General features: G+C 43.7%; 10 protein-coding genes across 10 annotated transcripts; 6 read left to right on the forward strand and 4 right to left on the reverse strand.

Moving 5' to 3' along the window:
- Window positions 1-376: 376 nt before the first annotated feature.
- Window positions 377-1,260, reverse strand: V865_000571 (60S ribosomal protein L1-A; the record flags this gene model as incomplete). The annotated part of the gene is made up of 3 exons (XM_066224401.1): window positions 377-439; window positions 505-954; window positions 1,093-1,260. The coding sequence occupies 3 exons, from the start codon at window positions 1,258-1,260 to the stop codon at window positions 377-379; spliced, it is 681 nt and encodes a 226-aa protein (XP_066080498.1).
- A 396-nt stretch (window positions 1,261-1,656) lies between these two features.
- Window positions 1,657-2,390, forward strand: V865_000572 (uncharacterized protein; the record flags this gene model as incomplete). The annotated part of the gene is made up of 2 exons (XM_066224402.1): window positions 1,657-1,944; window positions 2,181-2,390. The coding sequence occupies 2 exons, from the start codon at window positions 1,657-1,659 to the stop codon at window positions 2,388-2,390; spliced, it is 498 nt and encodes a 165-aa protein (XP_066080499.1).
- Window positions 2,391-2,676: 286 nt separating this feature from the next.
- On the forward strand, window positions 2,677-3,262 carry V865_000573 (uncharacterized protein; the record flags this gene model as incomplete). The annotated part of the gene is made up of 3 exons (XM_066224403.1): window positions 2,677-2,834; window positions 2,883-3,079; window positions 3,156-3,262. 3 exons carry the CDS (start codon window positions 2,677-2,679, stop codon window positions 3,260-3,262), a joined length of 462 nt encoding a protein of 153 aa, XP_066080500.1.
- Window positions 3,263-3,475: 213 nt separating this feature from the next.
- Window positions 3,476-5,006, reverse strand: V865_000574 (methionyl-tRNA formyltransferase; the record flags this gene model as incomplete). Its single annotated transcript, XM_066224404.1, has 6 exons — window positions 3,476-3,754; window positions 3,820-3,951; window positions 4,014-4,115; window positions 4,179-4,525; window positions 4,584-4,673; window positions 4,760-5,006. The coding sequence occupies 6 exons, from the start codon at window positions 5,004-5,006 to the stop codon at window positions 3,476-3,478; spliced, it is 1,197 nt and encodes a 398-aa protein (XP_066080501.1).
- Window positions 5,007-5,717: 711 nt separating this feature from the next.
- On the forward strand, window positions 5,718-7,833 carry V865_000575 (uncharacterized protein; the record flags this gene model as incomplete). Its single annotated transcript, XM_066224405.1, has 7 exons — window positions 5,718-5,911; window positions 6,004-6,164; window positions 6,229-6,269; window positions 6,334-6,512; window positions 6,572-7,366; window positions 7,433-7,473; window positions 7,568-7,833. The coding sequence occupies 7 exons, from the start codon at window positions 5,718-5,720 to the stop codon at window positions 7,831-7,833; spliced, it is 1,677 nt and encodes a 558-aa protein (XP_066080502.1).
- Window positions 7,834-10,677: 2,844 nt separating this feature from the next.
- On the forward strand, window positions 10,678-12,548 carry V865_000576 (uncharacterized protein; the record flags this gene model as incomplete). The annotated part of the gene is made up of 8 exons (XM_066224406.1): window positions 10,678-10,688; window positions 10,789-10,875; window positions 10,944-11,061; window positions 11,149-11,292; window positions 11,365-11,570; window positions 11,635-11,794; window positions 11,860-11,982; window positions 12,060-12,548. 8 exons carry the CDS (start codon window positions 10,678-10,680, stop codon window positions 12,546-12,548), a joined length of 1,338 nt encoding a protein of 445 aa, XP_066080503.1.
- A 500-nt stretch (window positions 12,549-13,048) lies between these two features.
- On the reverse strand, window positions 13,049-13,507 carry V865_000577 (uncharacterized protein; the record flags this gene model as incomplete). The annotated part of the gene is made up of 2 exons (XM_066224407.1): window positions 13,049-13,178; window positions 13,419-13,507. 2 exons carry the CDS (start codon window positions 13,505-13,507, stop codon window positions 13,049-13,051), a joined length of 219 nt encoding a protein of 72 aa, XP_066080504.1.
- A 412-nt stretch (window positions 13,508-13,919) lies between these two features.
- Window positions 13,920-15,248, reverse strand: V865_000578 (uncharacterized protein; the record flags this gene model as incomplete). The annotated part of the gene is made up of 6 exons (XM_066224408.1): window positions 13,920-14,268; window positions 14,334-14,434; window positions 14,526-14,635; window positions 14,708-14,873; window positions 14,964-15,055; window positions 15,107-15,248. 6 exons carry the CDS (start codon window positions 15,246-15,248, stop codon window positions 13,920-13,922), a joined length of 960 nt encoding a protein of 319 aa, XP_066080505.1.
- Window positions 15,249-15,718: 470 nt separating this feature from the next.
- V865_000579 (uncharacterized protein) lies at window positions 15,719-16,966 on the forward strand (the record flags this gene model as incomplete). Its single annotated transcript, XM_066224409.1, has 6 exons — window positions 15,719-15,734; window positions 15,816-15,928; window positions 16,076-16,198; window positions 16,280-16,421; window positions 16,499-16,761; window positions 16,871-16,966. The coding sequence occupies 6 exons, from the start codon at window positions 15,719-15,721 to the stop codon at window positions 16,964-16,966; spliced, it is 753 nt and encodes a 250-aa protein (XP_066080506.1).
- A 1,572-nt stretch (window positions 16,967-18,538) lies between these two features.
- Window positions 18,539-21,768, forward strand: V865_000580 (uncharacterized protein; the record flags this gene model as incomplete). Its single annotated transcript, XM_066224410.1, has 9 exons — window positions 18,539-18,681; window positions 18,738-19,012; window positions 19,071-19,371; window positions 19,426-19,864; window positions 19,919-20,525; window positions 20,630-20,704; window positions 20,804-20,855; window positions 20,910-21,339; window positions 21,403-21,768. The coding sequence occupies 9 exons, from the start codon at window positions 18,539-18,541 to the stop codon at window positions 21,766-21,768; spliced, it is 2,688 nt and encodes an 895-aa protein (XP_066080507.1).
- Window positions 21,769-23,013: the final 1,245 nt, after the last annotated feature.

Here is a 23,013-nt window from a genome sequence, read left to right on the forward strand (position 1 = left end):
CGAGATTTGTAAGACGCCCACAGAAGAAGCATCGCGACGTGCACAAACAGATATCAAGTGATGTAGAGAATCCACATACATATCATCCCTCCAAATACGAACTATCAACGGAAGAAAGCAAGTCAAATCCAAATACGAGAATCTATCAGCAAGAAGATAAAGAATGAACCAGGACGAAATGAAAGAAAGCTCCCCTCAGTCCCCGACAAATAAACCCAACTAAGGGCTCAGACAAGACTTGGGTATAAGCGTGCGAAAGCTCCTGTTTTGCCTCTTTTCATTCCGTTCTAACTCATCTCTATCTCTTCTTCAAGTCCTCAAACCCAAACTAATATGCTCCTTTTCAAATGATCAGATAAACCGTATTTCATAAGACTTAGAAGAGTCTTTGAGGTTTACCCATGGTGGATTTGATAGTGAGGGATTGGATGTTTTGCCACTACAGCGCAATCGATACATCAGCACAAGCACAAGCGATTATTCGATTACATATTTGTGACTCACTTGTTTCTTAAGAAGGGAGATCAAGAAGTTGATAGCCAACATGGTGTTTTGCATGATTTGATCCTCTTCCATGTCAACGTGACCAACGGCAACACCGAGACACAAGACCTTCTTAAGTTGGAACTTGATGGTAGATCGAACTTCGGTAACCTTCTTTTGGAGATCTTCAGAGTGAGATACGGGGGTAGGGAATTTACCAGCTTTGGAAAGACCAGGACCTAACAATCTGGGGATTTGCTTGATCAAAGCTTCGGAAGCTAAGAAGGCATCGTATTTTTGAGCCAACTTCTTGACGAGCTTCTTGTTCTTGTTGAGCTTCTTAAGATCCTCGACGGTCATGAAGGGGAGTTCCTCATCAAGTTGCTTGGCTCGGTCGACATCAGCAGCATCGGCAAGGATACAGAGTTGCATTCGAGGTCTGGGGACGTGAGGAAGCTTGACGGTACCGGACTAAGGGGACGAGTAGTATCAGCATTGTTTCGCTTTCACTTGTGTTATCCACTCCTCAACTCTCTGCCTAACCACATTCTACACTCCGCTTGACACGTCCACATTTTCAACTCGCTCCGCTCGATCGAAGACACTCACGAATCGCTTGTCTCGTTGAGGATCGTAGTTCTTAAGACCAATTTGGAGTTCGATGGTCTCTACGAAGTTTCTCTTCTTACCACCGGCTTCCTTGTGGGTCTCCAAGGAAGATTGGGCAAGAAGGGTTTTGATGGACCCTCGCACGCTTGATGCCTGAAGTTTGGACATTTTGTTTTGATATCAGGCCGGAGTAAGACGGGTCTTGATGGATGAGAGAAGAAGAGGAGGATGAAATCGATGAATGAAATATGTATAACAGTCAGTGTAGCGCGAGCAGCGAGTGAGAGAGGTGGGGTGGTTTGGTGGAATTAGTTTTTTCGTCGGAGTTTTGTGACGTTCGGCGTTTCCACTGAAGTGTGGCGGAATCGAAGGTAAGGAGTGGAGGTTGGGTTGATTTCTTTCGAGGTTAGACGGAATGAATGAAAGAGAACGAGAGATGCATGCATGGATTGACGATAATAGTCAAACTTGTATTCTATATATATGTGGAATCCATCTCGATTTCAGACTCAGCGTACATAATCATCCAGACGACCTCGTATCAGCTCATCACCGCAACGCAAAATGTCAAAAATACCCAACCTCTCTTCTCTGCTTACCCGTCGATCCAACCCATCCATCATCCCCATCTCCCCCACTCGATCAGGTAACAACAAACCCAAATCGCTTCAAAAGACCAAACGAACTTTCAAACCTAATATCACTCGGGTGGACTGGCCCATCAACCTTCTGGCTGAGACTGAGGGTGCGAGTGCGGGAGCGAACGATGTGTTACCTAGGTTGAGAGGGGTGAAGATGCAGATTAGGAAAATTAGGGATGTGGAGAAAGCTGGTGGATTGGAGGGGTTGTTGGTGAGTTACGGTCTTTCGCTTCTTCTGTATATTCGGATATCATACTTTTCAAGAATATCTAAGGGTATCATTCTCCTCTTCTGTCTGCATATCTAGGTGATAACATTGCCCATTTATTGTTTGATGTTCCTTGTTGTCCTGCCAATCTTGAACAGTAATCTATTTACACGCCATGAATATTCTCAATGCATACAACCATTGATTGAGAATGTCTTACTGACCCAACCTTACAACAGCTCTCACGTCGTTCCAAGGATCTTACACCCTTCGGCGCATATCTTCGATCTCAAGTATTCACCCAACTACATCGCATCAAGGAAGACATAGAGTTCGAGCGAGCTTCAAGGAACGCTTCGGGTTTACCACCTTTGGAAGGACTGGGTAGTTTGGCGGGTAGGATAGGAGGTGGGGAGAAGAAGGAGCTGCCGTTATTGGAGGGGCAGTAGGGGAGATGCGACTACGAAGGAAGATGGGAAGGGGGAAAAATGGATTTGGCAAGGGAGACATGGAGATATTGACGATAGTAGAGGAAATAGCATAACACATGTTGTATGAATATGATCACTCATCATTTCTGATCAGAACCGTATCATTGACGCACTGACCTCTTTTTCGTCATGTCAAATCCACAATGTACCCACTGCCTACTTCCTCATTTCCTCGATTTGATTTATTGTGTTCATCTTTTTCCCTTATTGGTCGCAAAGTGAACATTCACATCGACCCGTCAACATGTCCTCCAGCTCGTCCACTGACACAAACCAAGCCCAAGCTGAACTGGAGACATTGCTGTTCAATGACCCTAACCCCGAAGTCAAGAAACTTCTAATCAAGGGTGAAAGCATCAATATCAAGGAGATGGCTAATAGGTTGATCGAGAATGGAGTAAAGTAAGTGTACTACCTGATGGTAATTAAAGATTCTAATGTTCTATTTAGAGTCGAGAAACAACAAGCTCGTTCTCAACCTTCTTTTCTGCAGCAACAACAGCAACAACAGATCGTCAACGGCAAAGAGAAGGAGAAGGATGTCTCATCCAATAAGATCATTCCTACTCCACCAGCTGTCAGTACTACCGCTTATCAACCCCCAAGACCAGGGACATCAGGTTTTGAATATTGGGGTAGCACTGGGGGTATGTATCACTATGACATGTTGAGTGTTATACGGATTTTGCTAATTGGATGATTATATAACATATAACATATTAGGGCGAGGGTCCGTCTTTGATGGTTGGAGATCAGGCGATGACTCGGACTATTGGGAAAGAGATAGGACGGCAGCAGTCAAGAGACACATGGAGAATCCTTATCCATAGTGAACATCGCCTACATCATTTGACCATCTTTGGAAATGAATTGATATCTTTCGTATCCCATTCCGAGATCAAATACGTTACAATTTCCTTCTTTCGTCTGAGATCGATTCTTCTGTGATACATCAGTTGTAAATTCCTTCTATACAATGTTATATATATGCAATCATCACCATGCTCCATTCCCCTTGGTAGTTTTATGATGCTGGTTTAAGCTCATCCCATCTTCACCCATCCCTGATCTCTTACATCCTTAGGTAATCCATTCCACCAATCTTTGATTTTCAAAGGTTTCTTCCCGGCCATTTGAACTCCCAGCACTTCCAACCATGTTCCTTTCGCACATGCTACAAACAATCTCCGTGATTTCCCATCTTTGATCAAATGAGCTGTACCTATTTCACCATCCAGGTCTGTAGGGTACTCGGAATGAGGAAGGGGTCGGAGGGTTATGAAGTGAGTTGTAGTGGATAGAAGTGGTGTCCAAAGGTGAACCTATACCAATATTCAACATCGGTAATGGTAAGACAAAATTGGATAGATTAGGAATAGATATTCACCTGATGATTTATTCCTCTATGTAATCTATCTATATCGTCTGCAGATTGTTCATCCCATTTTATCCGAGCTGCCTCATGGGTGATTTTCGGTGCGTGCGTTATTAAAGCTGCATCTTGAGGGGTAAATGTGGCCTGATGCGGACACCACCCATGAGCTGCTTTTAACAAATTATGATGACTTTTCATGGACTTACATTCCCATCTCTCAGCTTCCTCAATACATCCACTAGTACTGAGCCGCCCATCTCAGCTAGATGAGTAAGAAAGGTAGTATAAGTTGCATCGTTTGGTACCCTCTACATGACGAAAAATCTGAATCAGCCTATCTTCCATGATTTCGACAAATGTAGGACACTTACGATATCTTTTATTGAACCTACTATATCCCCCGCATCCACTCCTCTACTATACTTCACCAACCTCTGTACACTCACTCCTGTAAATTCATCACCACTGGCAATAGTCCACTGAACGGGTGCCGCACCTCTCCAACGAGGTAATAAAGACGGATGGACATTCAACCGATGATCTTCGGGGAACAGCTTTAGTATACGTAAGGGAATGATATGCCCGAACGAAGCTGTTAATAGTATATGAGAAGGGGAGGGAGTAGTAAATGGTCCAGGAGGAGTCCAAGATTTGATACCTTCGGGAGGGACGGTGTGGCTTGGCAGGTCATTTGAAAGAGCATATTGCCGAAGAGCAGCTATATAACCAGACATCAGTACGAGCATGAGCACCGAGATGTGAGGATATAGACTAACGAGTATATCTCTCAAGAGTCTTGTTATGTTTTCCACCTCTGCCTATCTCCCTCTCGGGCGGTACGACCACATCGATCGAGTCCCACAGATCTAGTCAGGCATTGTTCATGATCAACCCAATACCGAATGCATAGCAGATGACAAGGGTGATGTCTATGTTTGAGGATCGAACCTACCTCTAGCATCATGTACGGCTTTCAAAGAAGCTACTGAAAATTCATCTGATCCACAGAACAATATCTTGAACTTGGTTAACCGTGCGGAGGTGGTGAACCTGGCTTGAGCCTGAGCTCGAGCGTCGCCGGCGGTCCGTCCGTGAGAGACGATATTCAATATCCTAGACTTGGCATGGTGGGAGAAAGGACACCTCGATAGGAGTGGTCTTGATGATGAGCAGATCACCAATGAGGGAGAGATGATCATCTATGTATGTCTGAACATTCGTGTGATATGTGGTCAAGGTCAACTGGTGAGATAGTATGAGAGTGAAAGCGATGGTCCGGATTGATATCTTTGAGTTGTTGATACTTGACTTGCACAACAGATCCCAGGCACGAGGTTTACGACAACACTCACTTACCACTCTTACTCACTGCGTATGAGTTATATTTGTACATCTTCCACATCGATCCATATCATGTTATAGCATACTATCTATCTATCACCTTATACCACGACATCTTCACGAACAAGAGATACTCTATACGAAACCAACTGGAAAAAGTCAGCCCAGAAATTGACAAAAACTTCACCTGTTACGATCTCACACTTGTACGCAGTCATCATTCAGAAGATACCAAAAAATACATACACAGCTCAACCTCCTTTGTGTGGTAATCTCAACATACCCTCAATAGCCATATGGAAAGGTTATCAGATCAACGTCCATCATCTATCAAATAGAGTGGACCTCGCGGCTCGTTGTTTGAAGAGATCACAACTCCTTTGATCGATTGTGTTTAACGAGTGCCCGCCAATACCAGTTTCGATACTCTATTTTAAGATCAACTGTTCAGGGAAGTCGACCTCCAAATCAACGCAGAGCAAGAAATCTCTTAGCTTGTCTGACATTGTCTATAAGTCTATCTCTTCCCAATCCCACAATTGGGATTGGATTGGTCAAATACAATGACCATGTATTCACCTCGTCTATCGCTATCCTCCCTCCTTGTCATCCCCACCATCTCAACATTCATCCTTCAGTCCCTTCCTACCTCAGCTTACATTCCAGCGATAGCCGTGAACGACACTTCCGGTTTGAATTTTACGGATTCATCTACGATAGCTATCTCTTGGACTGATCCTGTTGGAACGTATTCAGGTAGAGTGTGAGTGCATCGATCTGCCAAGCTACATCTTTCCATCCGCACAATTTCGTCGAAGGGTGATACGATCTGATATTTGTCTGATAATCCGCCAGGTCATTCCAACTTCAAGCTGATGTCAGAACAGGCGGTACCACTTCTGGAGCATTGGTACATTTCGCGGAAAGTTCAATGGGCGAGAACCTCACGACATCAACACCTTGGATAGCATATATAAGTTGTGATGTCAATGAGACTACGGCGAGCGATGAATGGGGTGAGTGCATCAATCGTTTTGCTGTTTCATCTAATATTATAGCTGATATCTCGTGGGATTGTAGATATTTTCACGCTGGCCAGAGATAGGGGAGCTGTTTCAGCTGTGAGTTGGTCCGCTTATCGAAATGAGTCATTTGTTTACTGATATATCATACAATACTTTATAGCTGCTATACACCGCACATTCCCAGTCGTGTCTACTCAACTCAGAATACATCACAGACTTTGAGAAGCCTTTAGATGTATTTGCGACAAAAACCGTGCAGGTGGCTAGGCTCATCGACAATCAATTTGTACATACCAATACATCATTTGAAAACTACAACGGAACTCTTCTAAACATATCGTATGTGTCTCTCTTAACTCCAACTCCGATGATGTTATGCTAATAAGATAATCATACAGAGGAGCCGATGTGAACAGTTCCCTAGCCGGTAACGCACCATCCTACAAGTCCTTCTTAATGGGGACGCTCACCGCCCGGAACTCGACTGGTCAAGCTACAGCAACAGGTATACCCAACGCTACGCCCACAGATGACGGCTCGTCAAGCGGTGGAGGTAGTGGCAACAAAAAGACCTCAGCACCTATGATCGTGTTATACACCATTACCGGAGTTGTCTCCTTCATGTTCATATTCATGTTAATCATGGGAGCTAGACGGGCAATGTTACATCCTGAAAGATATGGAAGAAGGGAGAATGACGACGAACATGGTCCGCCGCAATCTACCGCTAGAGGATTGGCTCAAGCTGTGCTGGACACTTTCCCAGTGATCAAATATAATCGGAATAATGAGGAAGGATACCACAGAGAAGGGGAAGGGGAAGAACAAGGTACACCACCTAAAAGCTTGAATTCCGAAAATGCTATTTCACTAAATCAAATGAGTCGGAACGATCGTACCAATTCCTATGGATATAATTATGGGTATCATCAGAATGACGCTGAGTTATCGAAAAGCGGAGGAGTACAGGTATCAGAAGTCGAAAGAAGGATGTCATCGATCGCTAGTGGCAGTGGGAGTAAGACGCCTAAACAATATGATGAGATGGATCAAGATGCCGCGATGGGTATTGGAACCGAAGGTCAAGGTCAACAATGTCCGATATGTTTGGTGGACTTTGAACCTGGAGACGATCTTAGGGTGTTACCCTGTGAGAGAGAACATGCGTATCACCAAGGTTGTATTGATCCTTGGTAGGTGCAACCTTACCTTTTATAGAATCATAATGCGGTCATGCTGACAGACTGTTGTTTATGCAGGTTACTTCAAGTATCCTCATCATGTCCTCTATGTCGCAAAGGTGAGTCAATTGCTCCAACAATATTACTTTGTGTTTTCTTTCCATTGCAATATCACGGAGACAACTCAGCTGACTGATCTTGCCCCGCTTATAGACTTCAATGCACCACCATCCACATCCATCCTATCTAACTCTCAAACATCAAGTGATTCTTCACCTTCACCCCATTCTTCCACCTACCCTTCTTCGGACCAACCTCCACCTCAAACGCAGCCACCTACTCAACATGGTTTCGCACGTTATCTCGCTTTTATGAGGCGGGAACGAACGAATAGGGATAGGAGGAGAAGTAGGACGGATAGTGGCGTTGGTCAAGGAAGGAGTAGAGAGGCTGATCAGACTGGTCCGGGGGGATATTAGAGAATATTGGGGTTCATTGCGGTAAAATTGAAAAGGGGAGCAACGAAAATATGCTCGGTACCCCTCAATCTGGCAAGAGACATATTGTTGAGACGACATAGTCCACCAGCATTACCATCGACAAAATCATCTGGGTCAGAATATTCCCATCAAGCCGCTAAATCTCATTGACTTGGAGTGGACAGGGCATGACGTTGGGATGGAGAAAGAAGGGGTAATTTATGAACATGGACATTTTCGATTGCTTGAATTCTCTTGGTGTTGTATTTTGATCAGTTCATTCAATTCTTGCATTTCTTCATTCCAGCTCTTATGTCTCATTTTTATCATTTGGAAATTCAGTATACTGTACAATTACTGTATCAATATTTCATATAATCCTTTACCTTTACGTGTATCAACATATGACTTTAATGACGATTTTTTTGATACGATATAGATAAGTTTAGTATGTTTGATGGTTTGATGCAGGTTATGTATACCTGATGCCAACATGGAATAGTATAGTGTCGTACATTGATATTACAGTAACATATATACTATAAGAATGATCTTGACGGAAAGTAAGAGAGACAGTAAGACCACCACCACAGATAATAAGCAGTAGATCGGAGATAACAAATGTGGAATCTCTTTTGCAAAGTTAGGTTCTTCCACTTTCTTCTTGACTGATGTGGCTTCTTCCGATTTCTGTACCGTCACCACATTCAACAGAACAATCAGAGTGATATCACTTTGATATACCACACTATCAAGAATTTTGATATCAATTGGTTGGTGTGAAAATTACAGTACTCACCTGAATGTGGAATTCTCGACCCATCAGATTAGCTAGCTGTTCAAGGTTGAACAAGATCCTCTTATTATTCACCGCCGTCCCTTCGGTAAAAAGGTAGTGGTGTGTATCCAAACATTTTTCTCCTGCGGCATTGTCGATGAAGATCATACAGGGAGGACCCGCATCGGCATCTCTGGCCATTCGGACATACCTGCACAAGCTCAAGCTTGAGGTCAAGGAGATAGAGGCTGTCGACAGAGCGGGTGTGTGTATTTCTGACCATTCGGTGGGCATATGACCGGTGTTTTCGATTTTAGCAATTGTCAAAACTGTCCGATGGACTTCATCTATCCATCATTATACAGGATCAGTAATACCACAGAGACTTTGTAGATAGTCATAAGAGAAGGACAAGACCTTACCAAATATGGGTTTCCACTAAATCGGTTACATTACCGATTTCGATTTCTCATCTCGTCAGCTCACTTTACTATTCTTTTCATTTCATTCTATTGTTCTTTCGCTTTGCAATCTAACAGTCATGAACTGTACAGCTCTCTCACCTTGGTATGATCCCTCTCGCAAATCAGGATGAGATTTTGCATCTCACAATTGGGATAATCGTCTGACATCTTCTCTCGCAAGACCTGGACAGTGAGATCCGCGAGAATACATCGCAACACGAGTTTTCTCCACATTGAAACTATATCACATCGGTGTGTCTTCACGTCATGCCAATTACAACGACAATACATCAGAAATCCAATCAGATCGGGTCAGCTGATTACCTACAAGCTATGAGAAGTATGGTATGGAGAGATTCCACTCTTTACTCGTTTACCGTACATACCGTTGATCTGCCGTACGGGAGATACAAACCAGACTTGAAACTTGGCCATCTTCCCCTTTGAGGTACAGAATGTATATCCTCCTGCCCCTCTCTTCTTCGGTTCTCCCAGACGGATACGAATACGCAAAGTATGATCCTAGAGCAGTGTACTTGGCATCTTTCGGGTTGTAGGAAGGTGGTGGCTTGGAGAGCCACGAGTCCGAAATGTCTTGGGATGGTAGCTTGAAGTCTGTAGTTGAATCCATTGTTGATCATTTCAAAGTATCTGTCCATGACATGATGAGTGAAGAGGAATTGAAGTAACAAGAATTGACATCGAATGTTTAGGTTAGTTAGATACTGATCTGGTCCTCGTCGCAAGTGGAGTAGGTAAGTTATAAATCATTATCCGTCATCTCGAACCTAATTGAAACCAGCAGGCGTACAGCAGTGATGGTATATACATCGCTTGTCTCGATGCCATACTGGCCTTTGAATCACTTCGACTTGGATCTATCAATCGACACCAATAGCAAAGGGATCAATGCTATGCATCAATCATGTTCTTCAAACTAGATCCGGAATACTTGGATCAAACTAACTCCACTCCGAAGATCCGGACTAGGAACGAGATTGTGTTGATGTCTGTGTCTGTGTCTGTGTTTGTTGTTGTACTTCCATCCGTCGGTATACACAACATGCAACACACAACACACAGAGATGAAACAATAGCTAAGAGCAGAACTGGCTAAAGAGTATACAAATACTGTATGTGAAATTGGATCCGGTGATTCATATACCTACCATGCACAGCTTGGTGAAGCACTGAGTAGCCAAAAGGTATTCACGAAATATCCATACAAAGGATGATCTCTCATTAGTGATCTAGAATTTGTGTATGTGCACTCTGGGTGTGAAGACGGATCAATCGGGATGAGTTAGTGTTACATAGCGTTTATTCCTTCATACTAATTTTACTTACACCTTTTCGACCTTTAACATATGGTATATATAGATCCTTTGTCCGATAAAGATGGGATTCAGATTGAGATTGATTTGAGCTATCACATCAATTAGCTATTATATTTATTGTACTATCTTACTGATCCTGATTTGGAACTTATTACTCGATCATTTAAGTTGACGGTATACATAAATAGTCGACGAGGCTCTGGTTCAGCCTTTATTCTCTCTACGCTTTTACACATACGAGTGATCAAATATCAGCGAATCCAAGATGCCTATCTCGTAAGTACGATCTTATTCCATGTACATAACCCAGTTAATCTCATTCACGGAATGCCACGAATTGACTGATCACTGATCAATGCTATCTGAAATATTCTAGCCCCGCCGCGATGTCCTTTTCTGCTCTGGTAGCTATGACAGGGTTCATATTCATGGTTTGGCATACATGGCATTATGATCGATGGAGGTGGGTCCTTGTTTCCCAACCATACTCGTACTGATATTAGTGCTTGAGCTGACGAGATCGTACCCTAGATGTTTACTATACTCGAAAGAAGATTGGTTCCGAGCCGTCATGTGTCATATATTACTTGGATCCATAGCGTGTTTGATGGTGTATACTTGGATATGTGTTCATGTCTTATATGCTGAGGTGAGATCGAGTTTTATTTTCCTATTCTTTTTGGAACAGTTGAAAGGATAAAGAGGTCTGATGTCTGTCTGTCCTGTTCACTTTCAGTACTATATCTACCTACCACAAACTCAACAGACGATCGTCGCACCATGGCAACTATGGACCAGTCTTCATCAAGATCTATGGCGAATCTCCTTATATTTTATGACTGCGGGATGGGGTTTCTTACAAGCTATTCATCTTGAAGAGGTAAGTTGATTCCACCCATCCGTTACATCTTCATCTCCCATTATACTGACCGCTCCAAAAACCTTACTGCAGTTTTTATACTGGGGGTATCTGATCAAATCAATCAAAACTCCTGGTGGTCCTAAGTCCACATGGTTAAAATCTGGTTTCTTCAAATTATGGATATGTCTATCTGCATCATCATTCGCCCTGTTGGTAGGAGCAGTACATATCGAAACTGGTAATTTGGATGTGATGAGAGCGTATTTGTTCGTCGTTGGTTCAGTTATGAGTATGATGTGAGTCATGTTCATCACACTCAAAATGAAGAAATGTAAGACTAATCATATATATATGGGGTAGTCTCGCCCTCGCATCGATAATATTATGTTTCATCTTCCCCTCTTTCCTCCGTACGGTCAAAAGACAAGGTGCAGGATTTGAGGTATTAGAAAGACTGTATTTCTTCTCTGAGATGAATCAGATAAGAACATTTTGCAGAGTAGCTTATAGCGTTGCGATCGTAAGTGTCTCTCCATTACTCCACCATACGAGCAACTCGTCGAATTGACTTGATTAATCGATCAGTTGATTTTATCGGTCGATGGTTTGACGGAAGGTAAAACGATCAATAAAACTGGATTTTGGCACGATTTGTTGTACTTGATTGGGCAGTTGGCACTGTTTACTGCTACCTGTCTATCCATCGTTGTAAGTGTTTCTTTTCATCATCAATCACAATATTCATAATCAAAATCAGCCCTGACTTGAAGATTTCTCTTGACTAGGTGTTGTTACCCCGAAACATGACTTCCGAATCACTCCCTCCTCACGGGAAAGATCAAACCTTTTTACCTATGGCACCATACAAACGACCTCCGCCAGCTCGATACTTCAACACTGCTAATACAAAGGACAACGATGGGTACTCTGTCAAGCAATTCTACGAATTGGGTGAAAGGTTGAATGTCGGTCCTGATGCCATTACAAGTGGATATACTAATCCCTTCCCAAGCCCGAATGGCAGAGGAGTAGGTGGACCAGAAAAGATTGAAATGTCGCTTAATCCCAAGCCATCTACATCAAGTGGACATAGTGGAATGGAAGAAGCTCCATTTACTGAAATAGCTGATCGGACGAAAAGAGCGAGATTATCTGAATTCCCAAATTTACCTAGCGTCGTATCTAAATTCAAGTCTCCTTTCGAAGTCAGTCAACCGAAGAGTAAAGGTCCGACTCAGGTGTTTGTCACTAGTCATACGGTTGTTGAGGAGTAGATATGTATATAGGAGTGGGATGAGGTAGACTATTTCGTTGATCGATTTAGTCTTGTATGATATTTCTTGTGATATGGATCAGCTATGTAGGATTGTCTTATAAATTCAATCTGTACGTTTTATTGGATGCTTGAATGTCTGAATGTCGATGATATGATATATGCAACTGTAGTGTATATTGGATGAGAGGAGCTTTTGAATATAAGAATTAGGTTTCATAGTTGACGGTACGTTTTTTAGTAATGACAACTTATCCAGGATGAAAGCATGATGGAATCAGTACGATCGAGAAGAACACACAATACATATAGATGTAAATGTGACCCATTCTTACCATAATATCCAAATCCAAATCCAAAGCCAAAGCCAACTAACCATGAGAATATGAAGTAGAATTAGCTCTATCCTTCTTCTTCCTCCATGATTCGATCTGCTCCAGATTGTACCTTGACCGCTATCTAAGCCCTACTCCAGCCTTGGTCTCATCGTATACACCCACCCTACGTCTTCTTGAAATATTGACTGGTGACACTTTGACCTGCGATTATGCCGAACACTGTCTCGCCTGCTGAGAGGTACGAGTCGGTGATGGATTTGATGGACGAGTCGGGGATCTGGTCGGTTGCGGGGCTATAGAGGTCGAGTGGTGGATGTAGGCAGATGAGAAGTATTTGAGGTCCATGAAGGCCATGAGAGGAAAAGGTAGAAGGGACGACGAGAGTGGAGCAGCAAGGGGTAGGTGAGACGAGGTAGGGATATAGATGAATCGAGGCATATATCAGAAGAGACATGATGTAAAGTGTAAAGGAAAGATCAGTAGAATACACGAGAGTATATAATGAATCTGACTGACAGAGAAGCGATACTCACGCATAACCTGTCGTCTTCTTCACTCCAGCCAATATGGTTGAGACCGCCAAAGCATCTACGGCGTAATGTATCAATCTACCTAAGACCATGGTGTCGTGTGATTGGATGGTGGATGGCAGATATTGATTAGATAGGTGGTACAACAAATGTTCTCGGATGTAGATGCTACTGGCCGAGCTGGGACTGATTAAGATATGAGATATGGATGCTGTCCGATATGGATAGAAGGTAGAGGTTCACAAAGACACATCAAGGTAAGTAGAGTGACCAGTGATCAACGGGAGACAGAGGAAAGGAGGGAAGGGCGGAACAAGCCGAAGCCGACATCTCACACAAACGCGTAATGGAGGTGGCATCAAAGTGGTGTCTGTGTGTGTAAGAGATAATCAATATTACGATGAAGATGCTTTCCATCTCATACAACATTTGATATACAGAAAGTAAGCCAGGTATATACGTCCCAGCGACAGCTATTTACTACAACTCCGCATGCGAGTCTACTTAAACATTGTTCTGACCCTTGTCTCTCTCCTCTAACCACCGTCTAACAGCTTTCCTACTCTGCGCCAATACCCAGGCTCTTCTCCACCTATTTTCTTTGATATTCTGACCCTTGTCTCCACCGCCTATGCCGAAGCCAGAAGTCACTGCTCCACGAGGTGCTTCCAATCCCCAGTCAGTATAGAGCCTCATGACGTGGCCGCAACATGACCATATATCATCGTACGTCGCGTCAAAGAGGATGTACCATCCTTCGGGTAGGGGTATTCGTAGTAATCTCGCAGAGAGTAGTATAGATGCACAAGCGAGGGTATGTGGTGGGTGTATGGCGTACATCGGTGTGAGCAACCTGATATCAAAGCATACAATCTTCGTCAGATATAGGTGATTGGGGTTGTGTAGGAGATGACTTACATATCGTTTAGGATTGACCAACACATCTGAGCTACTTCATCTTCAAATACCAAATCTAAAATCTTGAGATAATTGATCATATGATTATATGGTAAATCGACCTATGAGAATAGTGTTATCACCATGAGCAAGACGTAAAAATGTAATGTACAGCATAATGGGGAGGTTATTGCAGGATAGATTGATAATCACCTGCATGTTGAATCCTAACCTTTTGAGAATCTGCATTTCGTTCGCTGTGATTACATCTTTCCATTCCCAGAAAATCTCATCGTGGAATGACGGTACGTCGAATTTGAAATCTTTCCATATTGGATCTTGTTCTTTTTCTTTTCCTTTGACACTCTGTCCTTGCCCCAGCCATGTTGAGTTACCTGAGCTTGAGGTTGACAAGCTAGGTCTGAGTGGTTGATCAGAAGGTTGATTCAGGAGATATTGGATTCTCGCCAATAAGAATAGGTAGGTATTGATAAGATCTCGTAATCGGACGGGAGTTTCGCATAGCTTCGTTGATAGGAATAATGATGATATTGATATATCCTATAGTGTAAAATACAACATAAACATCAGTCAGTCATATCCACAGATCTAGATTGGCTGAGTTGATACTGAACAGCGTAGAGGACTTACGTTAACACCGAAAGAATATAGTGATGAGACATAGTAAAATCGATGAAAGATGACTTGAGCAGTGGCCATCGTACTCTGCGGTCTGAACAGTTCTGTCAGCAACATCCAGAAGAAAATAGTATGCGATGAAGAGACTCACAAACCCAACATCACACCTGCTTCCTGGATCAACATACATCCGGCAACTCGAAGATCAGCCTCCACTTCTGATGGAATCCCATCTTCAGACGAAGGTGTCTTGATTATTTGCTCCAGAGTAGCGAGTGGATGAGGAGCGTGAGCCATCTTATCAGGACTATTCTTTCGTCCTGAACCTCTGAGCTAACGCCTCTTGGGAGAATACGGTGCTCAAGACGTCTCTCCTGGTTTCCAGAATGGATGTGTATGTCATGTGGATACTGACGATGTTGCATCTCACCTACTTTTACTGACCGACTTTGTGGGATAAAATGAGGAAAAGTGCTTCCAAATCAATTGGGAGATAATGATATAATGATTTCCACGTGTTTTACCATCTTTCGTCCGAATCAACCTAAAACAAAGTCAAGTCAACTTTGAAAAAGGTAAAAAAGATCAACTTGTTTCTTTTGTCCATTCCCTTTTCAAACATCTATATATATCTTTGGTCGGTATACCTCCCGCCACCAGCATCTTTCAATTTAACAGGTATATTTCGACTCGGAGTGCCTGTCTGTGAAGCAAGTTCACCTTACAAATATATCAATCAAGACAAGCAATTAGAACAACAATACATCATGTCGGACGATTGGGGTGAGCTCAAAACCTCAACTCTCAGTCTTGGCCGGCTGGTTTGTCCTGAAAATGCTGATCCTATACTCTGACACTACGCAGATATTGATGACGAGCCTGTCAACTCTGGCTCTTCCACCCCTGCTCCAGCTGCTCTTCCGCCAAAAGCCCCTGCTAGAGGTAAATGGCAAGGTGAAGATGAGGAAGATGAACAAGTGAGTGACGGGCTGTCTGTCAGCACTTTTTCGTCTCCATACATGCGCAGTGCTTTATCTCAATGGAGAATCGTGTATCGCTATGCGAGCTTGGATAAAGGATTCGAAAAGTAGTATTTCTCATGCTGACTTTAAACTTTCCGCTAGGACGACTGGGATGTCTCAGAGGACGAGAAGCCTAAAGCCGCTGCTGCTCCTGTAGCTCCTGCCAAAAAGAAGATGTCACTGAAGCAGAAATTAGCTGAGAAGGAAAGACTAGCCGCCGAAGCTGTAAGTATAACCCATTAGCTGGGCGGCTCTTTTTTGAAGCATCGACAATCGTCAGCTGAAATGCTCTTACTCATGCTATAGAGAGCACGAGGTGATACAGGTGAAGATGATATTATAGAAACGATGACGGAACAAGATAGACGTCGACTTGCTAGGGAGAGAGAACAGGAGGCTGATTTAGCTGTCGCCGCTGATTTGTTGGGGGCTTCATCCCTTGATGAGAGTGAGTTACGATTTTACCATAAGTAGCCTCAAGTGCTTGGCGAAGTTGCGTAACTGACGATCGTCTTCCCATTGCAGCACCTGCTAAAACCCTTCAGACTATCCTTAAATCCAAACCCACCACCAAGAACGATTTTACCGAGTTATCCAAAGATATTTTCTCCGCTTTGATCAAGCAGCACGAATCGTCTCCACTTTACGCTACTCTCGTTGAGGAATTGTCTAAGAACATGTGCGAGGCGTTGACTGCCGTACAAACTAGAAAGGTATCATCTGCATTGAGTGTGTTGGGTAATACCAAGCAACAAGAGGAGAGAGACAAAGCTAGTGGAAAGAAGAAGGTGAGTCGACATGGATCCTTCTTCCCCCTAACTCCATGTCACATGTCATAGGAATGCCGCTGCTGTATAGATACCAGGGATATTCGCTGACGTTGCTCGACCTGCTTAGGCTTCTACCAAACCCAAACTCGGTGCTGCCAAAGTTGGAGCCAAGATTGACACAGAATCTTACGATGATGCTCTCGATGATGATGATTTCATGTAATTGCCTGATCGACATATATCATGTAATTTAGAAGCTAGAAAGGAGCGTTGGATTGGACAGGTGGGATTGGGCATGTGTACTTTGCATATATTGATTGTGTACATGTGATGAGTGATTTATAGATTGAGCCTATCATATTCGAGCTTGAGCGAATCTGCAAGATGTATTGGGATACACAGCTCCATTATTGAGATGATATGGAAACAACCTTGTATGCTACATGTCCTGGTAGAACAAGATGGTGTTCACAATTTTCATTGTCTTGGATCACCATTTGCGGTTGTCCTTGTTGTGATCATGCACTCGCTGAACGAGACTGAGAACAGCATACACCACGCTGTATGGTGAACATTCCGCTCACCTATGATGTTTTCTGAGCTCAATCGCTAAATCTCCGTTTCGCATACGTAGTTTTGTAGATATCCAAATCTGCGGCTCTTTGTTTCTCTTGATCATAATGATATCACGGGCTCAAATGGGTTAATTTCCTCCCTTGATAGGATGGATGCTGATGGATCCAGACGTCACGTTGTGATGAGAGTAGTCAATCAAATGAAAAAACAAAACAAAACAATCTTTCACTATACAAGTGTCCACCATCAAGTGCAAGTGGCAACGCCTCATCGACGTTTTTAACAATGAGCAATCAATAAGACATGTGTTTATGACGGCACTGATTGCGATTTGCATCAGAGGATGATCGGCATGACCAAATAACCAGGGGCCTGGTGTAATCGATCAAATCATGAGATGTTCAGGGTCGAACGAAAAACAGATTCCCAATAAAGTGATCAAAGTGGCTGGAACGACATCTTAATGATCTCATCATCGGATCCGCTCAGCCTGTTTAGGAGTTTGAGTTGAGTACCTGCGGCGAGGTCATACCTTGGCATATACCGTATACAAGGGGGCAGATTGTCGCTTGTGATGTGGCATATTGCGATATGATGTGCTCTTACTGCGGACCAAAGAGGAAATCAAAAAGAGCAAATATATGGGGAGTGAGTGAGCCTTAACTGGAATTGTCGATTTCCCCTGAATCGAATACGTCATACGTCATAGATCTTATTGCGCCAATCGTTGGTACATGATATGGGATCGTCCGAATGCATGTTCTGTACGATAATTGCCCAGCCTAGAAGGACATGGGTGGATGTGTACCACAGAGCGAGAGTTTAAGGGTCCAAAAGTTCGAATTATGACGCTTGATTGTTTAACCTCTGACAGGAAAAAAAGCATAGTGCTGAGTAGACTGTGTTGGGTTGGGTTTCATTTCAATGATGTCATACGTCACAATACATGATCCATGTCCTTTTTCCATCCTGTTCGCCATCACATCCTCCCACATATAACATAACCCAACCCACTTTCAGACTTGTCTCTCTTTCCCTCATATCTTATACATTGCTCAACATACTCATATATAATCTAGAGCACTAAAGCGATTGTTTTCCATTTTCCACTACTATTTATCTTAACTGTATCCGTGAGTCGTTTTTCTATTTCCCGATCGAGAAGTGAAAAAGTCCAAAGCTGACCGAAGCGAATGTGCGCCACTAGCTAGCATAAATCATGAGTGTAGCACCTACCAAGTCTGAAATAACAGCCCACCCCTCCAAGATGGGCGTCACCACCGCCGCATCGGGGGCTGAGCTCGAGGCTGATATCCAAAGAAAGTTGAAACTTTGGGGTGTTGTCGAAGCCTTCCGAGATGGGTGAGTCATCGCATCTCGAGAAGAATTTTGCTTTATATCTGACTTTGCATATACAGACGACTTCCTGATAACCACCAAATCGACAAAGCTCTTTCCTATGCCGTCTCTCACTCTCCAGTAGAGACTCAGAAACTCTCTCCCGAAGGACGAGAACTCATTGAAGATTTCAGAGATATTATTGAGACCGCTCGAGCGATCGTAGCTGAGAAGAACGCCGATGAGCTCTTCCAAAACGCAGTATGGGCTTCATACTCTGGTGACGCAACCAGAGCCAAGCAAAGTGGTGTTGTACCTGTATCAAAGGAAGATGCCAAGGCCGATGCCAACCAAGGTGAGTTTGAGTTTACTCAACATGCGAATCTGTAGGTTACTGACGAATGCTGGTATAGCTGCTGCCCACCTCCGAGTCCTCATCACCCTCTTCCTCACCAACTCTGAAGCTCGAAAGCTTTTGAATGATTTCGGTATCATCGGAAGAGATATCTTCGCTACTGGCGCTGCCAAGGTTGCCGACAAAGCTCGACCTAACCAAGAACAACTCGACTCTGTCGACCAAGAAGCCCCATCCAAGGAATGGATCGGTGCTGATGGCAAGAGACTTGGTCCTAACGATACTCCTGAACTTCAAGTCAAGGGTCCAGATGGATCTCAAGTAAGATACAACCCTAAGGATGATCCTCGAAGTGCCAAGTGAGTAACAATATTCGTTTTCTCCAATGTGATTCTAGCTAACACTTTTTATAGGGTTGTTGACACCGACGGTAATGCTCGACCAGCTGGTCAAGTCTACGACCAAGCTCAACAAGCTAAGAACGAGGCTCAAGCCCGAAAGGAAGAAGCCAAAGGCGATGTAAAATCTCAAGCGAAAGAACATGCCTCTGATCTTAACGCCGCTCGAGACCCCAACGCTTCCTTGTCAGAGCAAAAAGACCAAGTCCTTGGTCGAGCCAACGAGAAGACCCCTAACGACGTCGATGTTCAAGGTGGTAATGTCAACCGAAACACCGATGCCGACCGAGCTCAAGCTGAGGGTACCGCCCGAAACAAGGCTCAACAACTCAAAGATCGAATCCCCGAGGAGCACCGAGCCAGAGCTGCCGATGCTATCCAAGACACCAAGCAATTCTTCAAGGAACAACTTCCTGAGGAACGACGAGATCAATTCATCTACCGATTGAAGAAGGTGAGTTATTCATTTCTTGTCATACATTGAATCATTGCTGATGTATTTCATCAGGTTGTCGTTGAATGCCAAGAACACAAGGATTACCAAGAAGCCATCTCATGGCTCCTCGATACTCTCGAAAACTACCACGGCCACGCCAAACACGTCGCCAACAAGGGAGTTGGATCTGCCCAAGCCGTCGCTGATGATCCCTCCATCGGGGATTCTACTCTCAAATTCCGAACCCTTTTGGAAAGATTCGCCAACGGTCGATCAATGGACGGTATCACTGACGCCCTCGACCAGATCTACACCGATGCTCAAAACGACGACCACCTCCGAGGATACTTCACCAGACTCAACGATTACATCCACCGAGTCCTCCTCGAACCTGGATACATCCTCGAGGATGAATCTGACAAGGAAGCCGCCCAACTTCGAGAAGACGGCAAATCGTTCTTCACCGATAAGTACAAGGGTCACCAAGAGAGACTCTTCGATGAGATCCAAACTTGGTTCACTGCCTTCAACGATGATCCCCTTAACAAGAGATTCGGTGACGATATCAAGAGATTCGCCAAGGACCTCTTATTCAATTCCGAGGGTGAATTTACCTTTAAACCTAAGCTATGGAACGATGTTAGAAACGTTGTTCTCCCTACGTTCATCAGACAAGTCGGTGAGTCAATCTCTTTGGAACACACGTCGTTGTCCGGTTGCGCTTGTTCATCCTTCATCATCGTTTGTATCGTTCGCTAACATGAATTCCGTCTCTCCTGTCAGGTTACATCCCTATCCCAAGAGCCGAATACTCTGACAGCAACATTGATTTGGTTATTGAGAACCTTGTCCTCTCAGGTGAGTTTCAACATCGCCAGTTCGGGTCGCTTTGTTCAAGCCGCCACATCCACCTTCCAGCTTGTACTGAATAACGTTTCCTTCCTTCACACCAAATAGGACCTAATCTCTTCCCAAACATCGTCTTTATCGAAGCTCAAAACAGTTTTAGGTAGGTTATTGTCTTTTCTCGTGCTCAAACAATCATATTGACAATGTTGGTTAGATTCTCCCCATACCCCCAAATCAACAAGCAGATCCCAGACTTGCACCACCACCGATTCAGACTCTCGCTCAGTCAGATCCAAGCCGATATTCGAGACGTTAACTTCGCTTTCCGAAGAAAATCTGGTTGGCCTAAGCTTTCCGACCACGGTATCGCAGATGTTGTTATCGCTGGTAAGGGTATCGGTATCGATGTTGAATTGGAATCAGTAGAGAACAGACGAGACTCGGTGTTCAAGGTCAACCACGTCAACGTTGAGATTGATACTCTCAAATTCAGTATCCGGGACAGTAAACACGATCTCCTTTACAAATTTGTTAAAGGTATCGCTACTGGTCTTATCAAGAAGGCCATCACTGCTGCCGTTCAGACCGCCATGCGAACTGCTCTTGGTCACCTCGATGATCAACTCGTTGAAGTCCGAAACAGAGTGAGTCTCCTTTGCCCGTTTTTAACTGCAAATCAAAAGCGTATACTGATATCCGTCGTACAGGTTGACGAAGCCAAACGATCTGACGAGACTACCCGAACTCAAGCTCTTAAGGATCTCTACGCCCGAAAGAAGACCACTGCCGAGGAGAAAGCCAGAGAGGCCGACGCCAAAACCGGTACCTTCAAGATCGTCACTGATCGAGACTCTCAACTCAACCCCGATCTCACCCACTCATCCGAGAAATCCGCTGCCAAGAGAATGTTCCACACTTCCGACTTGGCTGCCAGCGGTAAAGAATGGAGATCCAACGCTTTCGATCTCTTCGACTCTGCTCACCCTGCTGTCACTGGTCAATCTCACCCAGCTACCAAACAAGGTGCCGGTGCTCAAAATACCTCTGCTGTAGATGCTGCTCGAAGACAGTAGATTGTGTTGTCTGGTCTGATTCTGTTTGATTAGAGATGAAGAAGTAAGCTAGCGTTGAACGATCTTTTTGTATATATTTTAAACTTTTTTTAATTTATTCCATAATATGGTTTCTTGAATATGTATATCCATGAATCTGAAAAACAACAATCTCGAGTCGAGCGGCATGAGCAGTTGGCTAATTCATCAAACGGATGTGGCAAATGGTTGGGATTTACGTAAGTAACTTTACTAACCGTAACAATGTCTGCTCTGGATCACGATAGAGCTACAGTAGAAAATGGATGTATTGTATTCCCTTTCATTCGTTCATCATCTCCTTTGACAGTGATTAACCATTTCCCTTCCATGCAGTCACTACTCACTCACCTTGGTCACTATGGACCGCCATACCCTAAACACGACTCAAGAGGTCATGACGCTCCAACTCAATCATCTGACGAGTGATGCTCTGCCAAGAACATTGACGACTTCAAGCATTTGGAGTCATGATCAAGCTCTTGATATTGTTAATCACCCTCATGCCTTGTGGTTAGTCGGACTGTCCATCTGGCAGCGCGGTAGTCCATGGAAAAGCTGATGTACTTCCAATAGTATGCGTTGGCGAGACCTTGGTCGATCGAGATGCTACCAGTCGACCATTATATGGTGATACGGGTAAACCCATGTTACGGCTAAGAAAGATCAGTTGAATTTGAAATATAATGGATTGCCTTGGTAAGATGTATTCCATATTCCAGTCAATTTCTCAAATTACAATACCAAGTTATACCATACTGATTGATCCAATTACATTGATGATTATAGGTGGCCAGAAGCTCTACTTGATGGTATCAGACAAACCAACCACAATGTGGATATCATGAACCTCCCTATCGAACAATACATGTTATTATTTGCTGGTCGACCGGCCAAAGTTATAGAAAGTTCCGGGTGGGAGGCGATGATCGTTGATGTTGGGAATTATCTGTATAACCCTCTCATTCTCGAGGTTGATTATACTGACAAACACGATACCGGAAGGATAATCTCCGAGTCTAGCGAGAATAATGTTGTGACGTGAGTACAGTCTCCCCCTCTTTTCGCACACTTCTCCCACACCTTGTATATACAGGATCATGATCCCTACAGCATCTAGCCAAATGGAGAAGCTCACTTTTGCATGATATATCATACAAAACTTTGTCAGTCTAATACAGATGAGGAATTACAAGCAAGAGATCATTGGTTTCGACCCAAACACTG

The sequence above is a fragment of the Kwoniella europaea genome, chromosome 1 (assembly GCF_036810445.1).
Source record: "Kwoniella europaea PYCC6329 chromosome 1, complete sequence".
Taxonomy (NCBI): domain Eukaryota; kingdom Fungi; phylum Basidiomycota; class Tremellomycetes; order Tremellales; family Cryptococcaceae; genus Kwoniella; species Kwoniella europaea.